The 15,842-nt window shown below is 35.4% G+C and overlaps 1 protein-coding gene across 5 annotated transcripts in view; it reads right to left on the bottom strand.

Moving 5' to 3' along the window:
- Positions 1–15,842, bottom strand: part of ATP8B4 (ATPase phospholipid transporting 8B4 (putative)) — a 192,893-nt gene that overhangs the window by 44,595 nt on the left and 132,456 nt on the right. For all 5 annotated transcript variants that reach the window (XM_039889078.1, XM_039889077.1, XM_039889079.1 and 2 more), the window contains 4 exons: positions 12,578–12,766; positions 4,661–4,776; positions 1,661–1,825; positions 597–708 (listed from right to left, as the gene is read on the bottom strand). In XM_039889078.1, the coding sequence (XP_039745012.1) occupies positions 597–708; positions 1,661–1,825; positions 4,661–4,776; positions 12,578–12,766 (582 nt within the window). The remainder of the gene's footprint in view (positions 1–596; positions 709–1,660; positions 1,826–4,660; positions 4,777–12,577; positions 12,767–15,842) is intronic.

Genomic DNA, 15,842 nt, shown 5'->3' with positions numbered 1-15,842 from the left:
TGGCATTTTGTCATGCCTGAAAGTGAATCAGCTTTCTGGGTACCACTATATAGACAGACCTGGAATGCAACCAAGTTGCAGTAGCACAGCTGCTGTGGTTGTTAAAATACCAAAATATTTCCACACAGGTTGATAAACAGTTGCTTCCCTGAGCCTCTTCAAAGCCTGCCTACCACCCTAACCCCTCCTTTAAATTCCCCAAAGCCTCCTACCATCAAGAAACTAAAGGAGTATTTCTAAGGTCTCCAGTGTCCTGCTTCATTGCTTTCCCAGTCTCTGTCCTTGAAAGCAGTGCTCATATAAACCAATAATTAAACATTTTTAATTCCATTTTTGTCTAGAGATGTAACTATTATATTAAGAAGCAATTGAGTTGAAACTCAACAGACCCCAGAGTACACTATGAAAGGTATTTTGTTTGTTTGTTTGTTTTTGTTGTTGTTGTTTTTAAATAGTAAATTCTTGTTGTATTTCAACTCTTTCCCATATGAAGGACTGGCCAAATAGCTAACAAATTAAACATTTTGATTAATTAAAGCTTTACCATATAAATCATCACCCTCTTTTCAAAAAATTGGTATCCATTTTCAAATTACCTTGTTTGTCTCCTGTTAGGACCCAGATCTTAATATTGGCTAGTGACAAACTTGTAATTGTTTCAATGACACCTTCTTGTAACTTATCTTCTACAGCAGTAGCACCTAGAAGCTTCATTGAAAAATAGAGAATACCTTATGTTAATGCATGCAAACAACATTCATAACATCTATGGCTTTCGATCACAGAGTTTAGAAGTCAAGAAATGTGAACTGGAAACAGAAATTATGATGCACTGATATAGCAAGTATCCTATCATGTGCAGAAGTGGGTTGACAAGGGCCCAAGAGGAGTTTCTCAAATCAGGCCAACTGATATGCACATTAATTAATGGCAGAGAGCCTGGAAGTTAGCACAATCAATCAGAAGCCATTTGAACTTATAAGGGCTTAAGAACTCACAAGTTGCTTTTCCACTTATAACAATATGAAAGGGTCCAAAAGAGAGCCCTCATTTCACGGTCAGGTTCACAAAAACGTGGAGCTATTCTCCTAATTAACAAATCAGCAGATGCCATATACTAAAAAGTGAAGGTTCTTCTGCACTATAACATCTAAAGGTGAACAAGGCATGCTCCCAGTACCTCTCCATAGCTGAGAATCCTGGCCACTGGAGCTTCAGAGAAGAGTGGTTTCTAGAATACATCACACTCTGGGCAGCATAGATATCATCAGAATCTCATAGGTCTAAGATGGTTTAGAACTACAGCTCCACTCTTCATGGCAAGTTTCCCTGCTCTGAAAAGGTGGCTCATAAAGCAGGGAGGGGAAAAAAACAATATCAAGGACATAGCCAGAAGGTGAAAAGAATAGGGAGTCTGCTATCTTTTATTCTTGGGGGACTTCCAATTGCATAAGCTACCATTAATAGAAATAATTTTCTAGGTTCTCTAGGGCCACTCATGGCAAACTTAAAGCCAGCATATAATGCATGATTCAGTGTTTAAAACAGTAATATCTGCTGTGTGCAAGATGATTTTGTCAATGGATTAGTCCTATGCTAGATCTCTAAACACATACTATCCCCTCCGTAAACACAAACCATCATGCTTCTAAACTCATACCATCAAATCTCTTTCAATTTCTTCATACAGTCCAGCTATACGTTCATCCCTCTCATCTGTGGCAGCATTTGCATCTTCAAGCATCTTATGCCATTCTTTAAAGTACTTGTCATCCAGATCTCTGTATGCGATGGCCAAGGTTCGAAGGCCTTCCCCTGCAAATTCCTGCCAGAGCAGACATTGACTTAGGAACCATCCCAAAACAATAATCACAGCAAGAACAACAATGATAATGGGTATGAAGTTTTGCACTCAAACTCATTTTGTCCCAAGAGCATTACGTGGCCACCCTTCAACTTTCTAATCCCCTTGGAAATGAAAGATAATGTTTGTGTTTTGTATTATATTTCTACGGGGTTAAAAGATTTAGAGGAGCTAGCCTTCCATCTAAAAGACAGCTGAAATGCCTGCTGAAGTATCCTAGTTGAGAGATGATCAGTGGTGTCCATGACTTGAGATAGTCAATTAAAACAACATATGTTGGGTTTGGACCTCTCCTCTGCCTGAAGGAAGCCTTCCGAGTAACAAGAGAGACATAGCCTGTTTCATGGCCCGTGGCCCTGGGCTTTTCTAGTGGAAAAGAATGACCCTCAAAGGAGTCACAGGGGGCTCTCTAAAGGGATTGTAGCATAGTATCTCACCGAAGTCTTGTCACATTCCCCCTGGTAATACAGCTATGTCTAAAATTAACTCAGTCCTTCTTTTGTTTATGCTTGAAAATTTTCATAATAAAAAGTTAAAAGTCAATAATAGATGAATAAATGATGTTAGTCAGGTAACAGAAGTTTAAGCATATAAATTAAGGGTATAATAATAACCTCTAGGGAAAAGGGGAGAGAAAGACCGAAAGTTAACCAGTAAGGTTAGTTAAAAAAATTATTTTTTATAAACTGTTTCTATGGAGTTAGTATTTAATAAGAGGTCAAATTAATGGATAATTATGCTTTTCCTTTAGTGCCTCAATAAACTGATAATTTTAAATGATACCTATGGTACTTTACCCTTCTAATAGGAAAAAAATAAAAAATAAAAATAGGAGACTGGTAGTGGCTAAGTGTCTCACACAGTCGCAATAGCTAGAAACACATGTTGATTGCTTTGGGGAAATGCTAAAAACCTTCCACTTCGCCTAGGCCTCCTCTGGCCATTTTATGGGCCTCTACACTACAAGCATTTTTGTAGCCATTTCTACTCCTTTAGGCATTGCCATTGAGCATATATCCTCTGTGTGTTTCGGCTTATGAAACAGGCATAGGTTTGTGTTAAACTGTGACACATTCTAATTAGGTTAATTAAAAGAAAAGTCAGTGCATACTGCAATAATGTGGTTCAGCCTAGAGAGGCCATGAGAAAAATTGTCCAAATTTATCTTGTAGGCAGTTGGTAGCACTTTGGATATTGAATCACATTTTATAAGCTTCGCCTTCCAAGACCACCACTGGGTCCCCCACTGATCTGAAAATCAAGTCACTTTGTGGTAATGGTCTTTTATCCTCTTAATTCATACAAAAACTTCTTTGCCTTTAACTTGCAACCCCGCTGGGCATCACAGTGCTTTTTTCTCTGTTCTGCACAACAGTGAATCAATTCTAAAACAACATTACAAAAGAGGACAGATGATTTAAGTTATTTAATTAGCACACAAAACACTACATGAGAATTTGAGCAAGGTCATTTCCTATCATAATTCAAAATCAATAATTAAATATAAATTTAAAACCTCAGAATTTGAAAGCTGAAATGTATAAAGTTAATGAAGCAAAGAGCAAGTCAAATTGATACTACCTGATAAATTTTCTTTTGCATAGAAATGTAAAAAGATGAAATTAGGCTTTCTATACTTTAGTATGAAAGAAAAATGTATGAAAATCCAAGGCCTTGGTGTTTGAGCAATGGCAAAAATCAGATACTTATGATTCCAATGTTGTTCTCATAAAAAAAAATTTTAAAGACCATGCCGGCCTTCTGGAAGAGATTAAAAGAAAATCAAGAATGCTCTATTGGAAAGACAAAAACAGCTATGTTTGTACCCAATGTTACTAAACCATCATTCTTTAAACTTAAAGTCAGGCAGAGTTTTTTTTGTTTTTTTTTTTTTAATTTTATTTGTTCGTTGGTTTTTTAAAGATTCAGGGAATGTTTTGTATTAAATATAGGGCTTAACAAAGAACATGAATCCTCAATAATTTTTTAAAGGAGAGAAACCAATAAGAAAATGAGAGTTTGGGCCAGTTGCCCTTAAAGTTCACATTGGGTTAAACAGAACATCAAATGAATTATCAGAGAGATATTTGAATCTCAGGTTTAAACCAGGTAATGCTAATATTAATTCCTAGACTCTTACTTCTTTGAAAAAGAAGTATTTGCCAAAGATCACTGCTGTTCCCTTCAGAGAGCTTTTGGAAAGAAATTATGCATAGTCTCCGAATGTGCGCATTTGGTAACTTCAACCTAAGGAACATTAAGTGGCTCATCATGGCTTACGACCTGAATAAAAGGACCCTTGGAGGAGAAAATCAGCTACAGAGATTATTTTCTCCTCACCATGTAAACACGACTCTAAGCTATTCAGTGGGGGGTGATCATAAGAGATTCTATTGGTTCCAAACACATTGGAACCCAGGTGAGTTCTAACTCCTCTTCCCTAAACCAGTCCAGTCTCCCAAGGGGAGCAGCCCCAAACTGCAGGGGAGTTAGAGAAGGTTTCCCTAGGTGTCCTGAGGCATCCCCAGCTAGAGGTCAGGAGCCCACACTCATAGGCTACTTTTCAGCTGCTGTGTGTTAATCTACCTGTGGTAAGACCAACCAGCCTATCAGTAGGGTAGGAGGTGGGCCCATGTGCCAGTTTCTAGACATTTGCCAGCACAGTTTCCTGTGGAACCACTTTCCACATCTTTTCTTTGAGAAGTCAGATCATTTAGCTGATATTTTTTAAATAAGATCTAACCATAGAAAGTGGCCAAAGGGCCATTGTGCTAACCATAAAACAGAGACACTTACACTGATATGGTCTGATGTGAAAGTCAGAAGGTCTTCATTGGATGGATGAAGTTTTTCAAACAGAATAGTGTCTGCTCCTTTGGAATAAAGCTTTATCTGTCCTTCTGGGTTTCTAACTGAAAAGAAAAAAGTTTGGAAAGTAGGTGATAGTCAGTAAAATCTGTCAAAACTAGGCCCTCCCAGGGCTCCAGCCAGGAAATTTGGAAATGGGCATAATGTTTTAGCCAGTAGGAAAACCGTCAGTGCCTTTGGTTAGAAGGTCACTTGGCTTTATTCCTTTATTAACTTAGAAATATTTTATCTACTAGAATTCTTTATTTCCCAAACTCAGAGACAAGTGGTTTTATTCTAATGCATATGACCTTCCTATTTTCTTTGCTCACTGTTTCTGAAGGGTTGATACATTTAAATTAAGGCTATACTGAGCAGAATTGAGACCTTTGTTTGCCTGTCTCCTGGTGTGAAATTCAAGATCTACTGTAGGAATCAACTATCAGTGTTATGCCAAACAGTCTCCATATGGAATTCTAGCCATTGAAAGCATGGTTTATGCATTAGTTCTCAGCCCTTGCTAACATATTTCTTTATCCCCTTCACTCCTTGGAAAAGTCCTTTCATTCTTGGTGGTTCACCCTTGGGTCACAAGCCTGGCTATAAGCATGCCTCACACAGGGCTTTCAAAACTAAAATTTCTACCTCATTCCTATCGAAAGCCTAGACTAGTAGGGCAGTGTTTTTAACCTGCTTCTCAGGTTTAGAAATGACAGCCTTGACTAGGCCCCCGTCAACTCCAATCCTCAAGCCTTCCCCTGGCTGCCCCACATATTGCTGTCAGACAAATCTTTCTTTAAACCATAGTATACCTGGCCTACCTTTACAGTCTTGATTTTACAGCTTGGCACATACTAGTTATTTAATTATTTGTTGAATGAGTAAATAAATGAAGGAATGACATGGCAATATATTTCTTTCCAGGAACTGCTTACAATTTAAGACAACTGCTTAGGTCACAACTTCACGGTCCAAACACTCTGACTCTCACGAGCTTCATCAAGTCATAGATTATTACATGTTTTCCACTCAATTATCCCTTTTCTATAAAAACACAATGTCTCAAATAGATAAATATAAATATTGACTGCTATTAATTTAATAGGATACAAAATTTAGAGCTTGATTGAAAGAATATAAATAACAGTACAATAAATTACTTTTTCATCTAAAATTTAATGACCCTTAGTCAACACAATCTATTCTAGTTTCCCCTTGGCTTGAATAAATCAAATACACCCTGGAAACCTTTCGGTACTGAGACTTGTCTAGGGTTCATCAACTCTTCTAAGTCTCTTGGTCAGCATTCCTAGTTGCTAGGACTCATGCCATTTTTCTTGTATTCTGGCTCTAATTGCCAATATTGAGGGAAAAGAGAGGAAAAAGATGTAATTTATCTAATTATTCAAATATATATATATATTTCAAATATATATATATATAGTCTACATTTGCCAGCATGACTTCTCTATGACTGTTTCTTATAGTCCAGGCTAGGGCATCAGTTCTCAAACACTTTGGTCTCAAGATCCCTTTATATTCTTAAAATTTCATAAGGACTCCAAAGACCTTTTTTAATGTGGGTAATATCTATCAATATTTACCAAATTAGAAATTAAAACAGAAATTTTATTACATCAAGTCTTATGATACTAATTATAATATTACTATAACAATAATAATAATCCTATTATATATTAATATAAATAACATTTTTTTAAAAAACTATCTTTTCAAAAAAAAATTTAGTTTGGAGGATGACATTGTTTTCCATAATTATAGATCTCTTTAATGTCTGGATTAATAGAAGACAGTTGGATTTTCATATCTGATTCTGCATCCAATCAGTTATATCACACATCATGTGGCTTTTGTAAAACTCCATAGTTACTCATGAGAAAAAATGAAAAATACAAAAGACATTAGTATTATTATGAAAACTTGTTTGTCCCTGTGAACCCTTTGAAAAACTCTGAAGTTTTCCTAGAGTTTCCTGGACCACACATTGAAAACCACTTGTCTAGAGAAATCACAAACTGACTGTGATTTGTGCACATCCCTTATCATCTCTTTATCTCAGTTTCTACGTGTGAAAAGGAGATAGTTTAAAATTTTAACTTGAAAGGTCCTTTCCAGCTCTACAATTTTCTGATTCAATAAAACTTTTTATTTCTGATGCTTCCTGTTAACCTAGCATTAGCCCCTTTAACTTTGAGTTTGTGTAAATCCAATTTCATGAAATCCTGCTTAATTTTACTCACTAAATATTTATTTTAGCAGCTCAGCAAGGCTTCATTCAAAGCTTCTATCATTTCTGCTAGGAAATATAAAGGCTAATAAAATCTTGGTCATTTCAGAAGTTAGCCTTTCAAAAATAAATTTAAAAGAACACAAAATAACATGAGGGCAGAGCCTGGACAAAGGTCATAGATTTCTAGTTAGAGAATACTTCCCATCGCTTGTCCTTTAAATATTGGTGTTCTTTAGAGAATTACTCCAGGACCTACTTCTCCCACCCTTCACACTGTCCTTGAGCAGTCACATTCTTTTCTAAGGCTTTAGATTCCATCAATAGGATGATGGCTCCCCAGTGTATATTTCCTGCCCAAATCCATCTCCAACACTCCTTTCTGACCTGTACATCTAACTACCAACTGGACAGCTCCTTTTGGATGTGCCTAGGCACTCCAAATTCAAACTCAAATATCATCATCTCTCTATCTCAGTTTCTACATGTGAAAAGAAGATGTTTAAACAACTTCTAAGTTCCTTTTCAGCTCTACAATTTTCTGATTCAATGAATATTTTCCATCTCTGATGCCTTCTCTTAATCCAGTATAAGTCCCTTTAATAGAAACATTATCTTCCTCTAGTAACTAGCTATTGCCCCCATGTCTCCAGTCTCAATATCCAGCTTTACCATTCACTCGGTCTCCCAAATCAGATATCTGATCGACATTCAAAGTTCTTCCCCCTTCACTATCCCTACATCAATAGAAACAATGAATTTCTCTCTACCACCTTCTCTCCTGCCTCAATTATCACATTAATCTAAATGATTTTATTCATTCCAGTCTTGCTGCCTTCTAGACTCTTCTTTAATCCAGCCAGAATCATCTTCACACCACTCTTAGAATCCTGCAATAGCTTCCCTCTAAAATTGGGTTTGGACCTTAAATTGGATTTGCACCCCTTAACATAGCATAAACAGATATCATCAAGATCTGCCCCTCTCCTGCCCACTTCCTACCCTGCGTCATCACCTTGTCTGCAATGCAACCACACAGAACATCTTTCAATTCCACAGTCTTTTTTAGTTTCAAATCCCTGAAACATGGTAGGCTCTTAATAAACACTTGTTTAATTGAGTGTAATTATAATTATGCAAAATTCATAAAAAGCAGAAGCTATGCCTTTGTGGTATAAAGAAAAGAAAAAGATTATAAATGATTTCCAGGTTTATGCTGTTAAAGTCAATAAATAGTAACACTGTGGAAGATGATGAAAAATTCTACTTTGTTGTATCTCAGTTGGGTGGCCGTTGATATATTTACACAAAAAATTGCCTGTCATATGGCAGTGTGATTTGTACTTTGATAATCTTTAAAAAGTTTAAAGTTGAAGAATCCTTATTTAAAGATCTTGTAAGGGTTTTTCAAGGAGCTATTATAATTAATTCTTCTTTAATGATATCTGAAACTTGCATCTATTAATAACTATCTTTGAATTGTTATTTACACAATTAGTAGAATTGGTCCTTCAAAACTATAAGTTGAGATTTATATGTTTTTTTTAAATATAGTAGATCCTATACCTTCTGACGTAATCCTTTATGGAAATCTTTTTTTATTTAGAGACCTCTGAATTAAATCAGGGCTCTTGCCTCAAAATGCAAGTATTACTGGTATTGAAACTATAAGTTTAGGATTCAATGAATGATAGCCAAAAAGTGTAGGAAAGGAGGAGAAGAGGAAGAAAGAGAAGAAGAGGGGTAGGAGGAGGAGGGAGGAGGGGAAAGGGGAAAAAGAGGAGGAGGAGAAGGAGGAGGAGGAAGAGGAAAGAAGCAGCAGCAGCAGCAACATATGTCTGAGTCTTCACATCAGGGTATTGCCCCCATATACCAAGCATGTGACAATCATGAGACTAGCATTGTGTTTTGCCTTGTTATCAGACATTTTTATCCTCATGCAGTCCTTTCAAATTCCTCCAGACTAAAAACAAAACAGAATTAAAATAAAGCTCGCAAGCCTTCATGCATTTTGTGGTAGAATATTACCTTTCTTCATATGGGATTCATTAAGGCAAACATCTGATGTTTGTGGTTAGGCTGTGATTTATCCACAGCCTATAATGGTGACTGTTGCTGAGAAAAAGCCAAGCGTTTCCCTGTGTAGCCATCTTAGATTTTTGTCAATTCCCTCAGAGCCAATTCTGGGCCAACTCAACATCAATAACATCTCCCCTGAAGCTGTAAATAGAAGATAGCTCTTGCTGATACATTAGGTCAACACTTAGAGTAGCATATGAGCTCATCAGCAACACTGATGATGACTTTCTATAGCCTAATGTCAAAAAAATAAAAATAAACATCTCAGATGATGTTCGATTTTTACCTGCTGAGAGTAATCAACCAAGGCTAGTTTCCATTAGTTAAAGACCAAAAACCCTACAATTATATATACACATGTTTTCCACAGTAAAAATTGATTTAATATGATGAATATTCATAAGTTACAAAGTATTAGGTTAAATTTTAACAAACATTTATAGAAAATCTATTGTGTGCCAAGCTCTGTGGTTGGCCCTGGGCAGTTTAAGAAGATTAAGGCATAGCACCTGCCTTCAGGTAGCATACACTCTAACAACTGAGAACATCATGGGTATCATGGGACTGGTATCACACTCAGGTTTTGAACTAGGGACTCTGGGGAACAAAGGAGGTTGCAGTTACTTGGACAGTAGAAAAAGAATTGAGAAAACAGGTGACAGTTGAATTGGATATTACCAAGCGAGTATGAATTTTCCAAGAAAAGAAGTGGAGAAAAGGAGAGTTCTAGATAGGAGAAATAGTACATGCAAAGAGTGTGAAAATGCACAATGCATGCTGGGAATGGCAAGGTGTGTGAGGTTGGAGCACACAGTTTGGGGAAGTGGAAGGAGAGTAGATTGAGATCAGATGCAAATGGTCCTGAATGTCATGCTAAGGACTTTATTTTTTAAGTTCTAGGAAGCCACCAATGTTTTTTAAGTAGATGATGGCAAAATCAGCCTAGTGTTTTAGAAAGAATACCCTGGTGTCAGCAGAGAGGATTATTTTAAGGGAGAAGAGTTTTGAAGATATTGCAATAACAGAAGCAAGCAATGATGAGAGCCTTAAAGAAAGCTGTGGTACAGGGAATTAAGAGAAAAAGACAGAAGTCTTTTACAATAAAATGGGTTTTCAAGGCTACTTTTAGAAAGGTTATTCCGATGCTTTCAGAAGAAAAGCCTTAGAAACAGGGTGACTCCTGAGGATTCTATAGGTAAGGCAGGAGATACTGAGGCCTAGTAAAGAGAGTTGCAGTAAAGGAGATAAATTTGATCAGTGCTTCAGACAGCTCTGGGTAACATAATGAACAGTATTTGATGATCCGTTAGTCCAGGGAAATGATCCCAAACGGTGGTCACCTGACCAGCAGCACCAGCATCAGCCGATTAGACATATAAATTTTTAGGTCCTGCCTCAAACCTACTGAATCAGAAACTTTAGGACTGAGGCCCAGCAATCTATGTTATAACAAGCCCTTCTGGTATTTCTGATAGGAGCTAAAGTTTGAGAACCACTAGCTTAGGAGATGGAGTGTCAAAAGCAAGTGAGCTACAATAGAGGTTGAAGCTGGATTTTGGAGAAAGATAAACCTGAATTCAAATATTTTGCTCTGTGTCTTACCAGCTGTGTGACAAGTCATGTAACAGCTGTGTGACAATCTTTAGCAAGTTATTTAAAATCTTTGAATTTCAAGAATTTAATAAAATAATTCATTGTAAAGTGTTTAGTTCACTGACAAGTATACAGTAAAAAGTGATTGTTAACCATTTTAATAAGGGCTATAGAAAGAGCAATCGCTGTGAAAGAAAGTCTCATATTACACATATAAAATTTGAGGTAATCATAGTACAACCCGGTGGCAGAATCCAGAAGAAGGCTGAAAATGTGCATGTGGACCTCAGATAGAGATTGAGGCTGAAAAATTACATAGGAAGGACACAGAATATAGAAAATATGACCATGCAAGTGGTCGAGATTATCCAAGAAGAGCGCAGGAAGTGAGAAAAGAGAAGGATACCAACACTGAAAGTGGGATGGATAATTGTCAGCAAAGGAGCTTGTGAAAGAAAAGACAGGACAAGAAGAGAGCCAGAATCCAGTGAGATCACAGAGGCCAAAAGAGGAGGGTTAAGAGAAGAAGGTAAACAGTCTAAATATTACTAAATTACTAAATTAAAAAAGATAGATAGGTAGGAAGGTAGGTAGATAAATAGATGATAGATGATGATATTTGATAGATGACTGATAGATGATAGATAGATAATAGATAGATAGATAGATTGACAGATAGAAAGATGATAGATGATAGGTGATAGATAGATGATAGATAGATAGATAGATAGATAGATAGATAGATAGATAGATAGATAGATAGATAGATAGAGATAGATGACTTCCCCATGAGGTGATTGGAAACTTCTGACAAAGCATTCCTTCTTGAGTAGTAGAAGCAGAGGCTTCATCCTAAAAAGGTAAAAATAGAAATAAAAGAGGAAATGGAGTTATAAAATCAGTAGAGGTCAAAGATAAACAATATCTTTAAAGAAACAGTACAATAATAGAGTTGTGGGCTGAAGGAAGGAGCAAGTGATAAAGAAAAAGTCAAAGACACAAGCGAGAAGGGAGCAATCAAGGAAGGAAAAGGCATGGGACCAGGTAGAATGTTTAGCTATGAAAAGGAACAAGAGCAATTTTTCCCTGAGGCGGGAAAAGGAATGAGTAAAGTTATAGCTTGGGGATGAAGAGGAGGGTGAAGAAAAGTGTAAGTTAGTGGTGCACGTCTCTGAAGGCCTCTATTGTTTTTAAAAAGAAATAGGAGATAAATTTAGCTTCCAACAGTGAAGAAGACTGCGGCAGGGTTGACTTGAGGAAAGGTCAAAGGTTTAGAACATCTGTTATAAGAACTAGAAACAGGAGCAAAGTAAGAATGAGAGGGACATTGAAGCAGCACTGAAGGATAGCATAGAGTTTAAAAAGCATGTATTCATTGTAGTTCTATCCACAACATTAGGTGATCATCTCCAGCAATGCAGGTAAACAGAGTGAATGAATAGTAATGAGGAGGCTGAAAATGATGTTTACAAAATAGCATTATCGACAACAAGTAGCATGTGCCAAGTAAATCAGGAACTCATCCTGAGCCAGTGTTGTGTAGCAATAAAGTGAATGGGCTTTGCAGTCTGACCTCCTAGATTTGAATCCCAGCTATTTCACTACAAGCTATGTGACCTTGGGAAAGTTACCCAACCTCTCTATGTCTCAGTTTCACTATCTTTAAAATGGTCATAAATATATAATACTTACCTTATACGGTTACTATGAAATTAAATCAGTTAATTCATGTAGTACATTTAGAACAGTGTTGGACACATAAGTGCTTGTTACATGTTAGTTATACTTATTACCACAGTAATAACACTAAGTTGAGGATGATAGTTCTTAAAGTTACAAAAATATCATAACTCTCAGCACATAACCAAAGTGAAATCATCTTTGAGAAACATCAAAATAACCATAGTACTATGAAAGATCAAAATAATCTCAGCTACCAACCATACCTATAACAGACATCCTTTTTCTGATATTGTTGAAATCCAAAAAGGCAAGCAATTGATAAGTAACTCGTGTTCCCAGTTCTTCTATTGTTATAGTCTCTGGGGTTCGAGACTTAAAAATGAACCCAAAATTCCTTGCAGCAGTCACTAGAGCCCCTTCATCAGGTGATTGAACTTGGTAAACCAGCTGTCCTAAAAGAAAAAGAGATGCATAGATTAAACAACCAAGAAAGAGTATTTTCAGTGATTAGAGATACGCCATGAAAGTTTCACAAACTAAAACAATTAATATATATCAATTCGCATAATCTTCATGCTAAGTCTTTCAGGTAGAAATTATTAAAAATATTATTTCCATTTTATACTGCTGAAACCTATGACTGAAGAGGGTTTGATTTTTGCAAGTTCACACAGCCAGGGTGATGGAGCAGATACTCCAAATTCCACTACAGTCTCCACTAAAGACCTCTTTATGAGAAGGCGTATAAGAAATCCCCCTGAAATGTAAGGAATCAAACCAGGATTTAATCCTTGGCACCTAATATTGTGTATGTGTTGAGGTGGGAATAAGAGGGGAGAGGAGAGAAAAAGAATGCAGTAAAAAGAAAAAAAAAATTAAAATGCATTTTAAAAAATAGCATGCAAAAGTAAGCTCTCTATATTAAATTAGTATATTATCTTTGTATGTAAAAATAAATTAGAAGAAGTACACAGAGCTAGATCCATATTTACTGGTTTATGGCAATATCCAAAATAAATTATAAAAAAAACAAGTTGCATATTGATGTATGTATTATGACTCTTTTTCATTAAAAACAAATAAATTACCTACATATCTGCATATATTCACACACACACACACACACACACACATACACATGAGCAAGTGGAAAGGGTGAAATGATACACATCAAATGTCACTATTGGTTACTCCTGCGAGGGTGAGATTAGAGGAATTCAGGGAAAAAATTAGTAGCTTTGCCTTCAGAAATATTTGTATTATATGGTTTCATTTGATACTATAGGCATAAATTAATTTTTTGAAAATCAAAAAAGGGAAAAAAATAAAATAATTACTTGATCTACATATAAAATGATATAGTAACTTTTACTTCTGCCATTATGATGAACTAGGTACCAGGACCAATCTCCCCTGCTACAAATAACTATAGATTCTATATAAAATATTTTAATATTTTGACTACATCTATGAACTGGCAAGAAAGCAAGAATTGTTTAGGTCAAAGATTGAATACAGATGGAATAAAGAAAGCATTGCAGCCAGTTTTGCCTGAGGACATTTTCTGAACCAGAACGTGATCATTGGTTTCAAGCCTCTCAGGGCTTGAGTAAGAGAAGAGATACTTAAGATGTCTAATGGGAGACCACCTTTTAAAACTGCCTCCCCAAATCTATTTCCTCTATATAAGGATTAATTGGAAATCAGTGCCCCCTTTAAGAGTGCTTGTAAGGAAAACCATATATCTATAAGTGGGAAAAAAAATTTCTCCTAAAAATTTATGACCAGACTGGCTCATATGCACATTTGCATCCGAAATTCACAATATCGGGGTGATCTGAAAAAAAATTGAAAATTTAGTTTAACATGTTCCTGTATTAGAACATTGACTGAAGCAAATGCAAATTCTTTCTAAAGGAATCAGCCTCCACTTCAGACCCAAAGAATTTCTATAAATAAGGTTCCAAAGTTCGGGGTGAAAAATCATTAAAATCACAGTAAACAAGACATAATGAAAAACAACAGAAAGAAAAGAGATAATAAGATCTGCAAAGACTTTAGATATTGGAATTATCAGAAATAGCACATACAAATATTTAATAGATTTCAAATGTAAAAGAAAGGCATGAAATTAAGTAGATTTGAAAAATAATTAGAGACTTTATAGAAATTCAAAATAAATAACTTCAGATTAGATACAACTAGAGAATTATGTACTAAAAAAAAAAATTCCAAAATACATCCCAAAGAGACAAAGAAATGGAAAAATGAGAGACTTGTTAAAAGATGTAGAGAATAGGGTGAAAATATCTAACACTGAAAATCTAAAATGAGAAAGAAAATGAGTCTGAGGCAATACTTGAAGAAATATGTGGCTGAAGAATCTCCAGAAGTAATCAAAGATGACATCCTACAGTTTGGAGAATCTCAACAAATCCCAAGCAATATAAATTTTTAAAGATTTCACACCTATACTAAGAACATGAAAAAAGAAGAAATCTTAAAAGTAGCCAAGGAAAAAAGACTGATTACCTTTAAGCCACAATTATACTGCCAACTAACTATTCAGTAATAGAAATAGCAACCAGAATACAGAGGAATATTCTCAATATGCTGAGAGAAAACTGTCACCTTAAATTTCTACACACAGCAAAACATCATTCAAGAATAAGGATGAAAAAAAAAAGAAGGATGAAATAAAGTTGTTTTCAAAGAAAGCTTTTGAGAGTTTACTACCACTAGATTCTCTCTAAAGGAAATTCTAAAGAATACACTTTAGGTCAATGGAAGATCAGAGATGGGACAAGTATTAAAGAACATAGAAATTAGTAAGTATATGTAAAGTATATGTATAAGTATAAATCTACACAAACACTGACTACGAAAATGATAATAATAACATCTGTGGTATTAGAAAAGGAAATATATGAGAAGATTAGTACATAAGTCAGACAGGGTTGATTAGTATTGAAGAGTTTTAAGGTCCTTGCTTTGTCCAAAAGAAAGCTTGGGCTTTGATAACTTAATTATGCTAAAATTTCTAGGCTAACCACTAAAAAGAATACAAATAAGGCTAAATTATTTCCAAAGCAGAGAAGTAAAAAATGGACTAAATCTATCAGAAGACAAAAAAAGAAGAGACTAAGAGACAAAAGATGGGGCAAATATAAAATGCAAAATAAGATGGTAGAAATAAATATAAATAGATCAATAATTATATATAAAATACTTAAAATTTAAATATATCAGTAATCAATAAAGGTAAATGCGCTAAATGTTTTATTTAACCTTTAGTTTTCTCAAACTAGATATTCTTTTCAAATGGCAGAGAAGCTGCTTCATATTAAACTAATCTTAGTCTTTAAAAAAAAAACAAAAAAAATTATGTCACAAGAGATGTATTTAAAACATAAAGAAAAATGTTGGCAGGAAAGAGTGGGGAAAGCTAAACAATGGAAATATTAACAAAAGGAAAATATCTATGACTATATTAATAGCAGACAAAAACTTTAAGGCAAAAATATTACT

The sequence above is a fragment of the Pteropus medius genome, unplaced genomic scaffold, assembly GCF_902729225.1.
Source record: "Pteropus medius unplaced genomic scaffold, Ma_sr-lr_union100, whole genome shotgun sequence".
NCBI classification, from domain to species: Eukaryota; Metazoa; Chordata; class Mammalia; order Chiroptera; family Pteropodidae; genus Pteropus; species Pteropus medius.
Note: the sequence above shows the minus strand (reverse complement) of the source record. Positions and strands in the feature narration are given on the sequence as shown.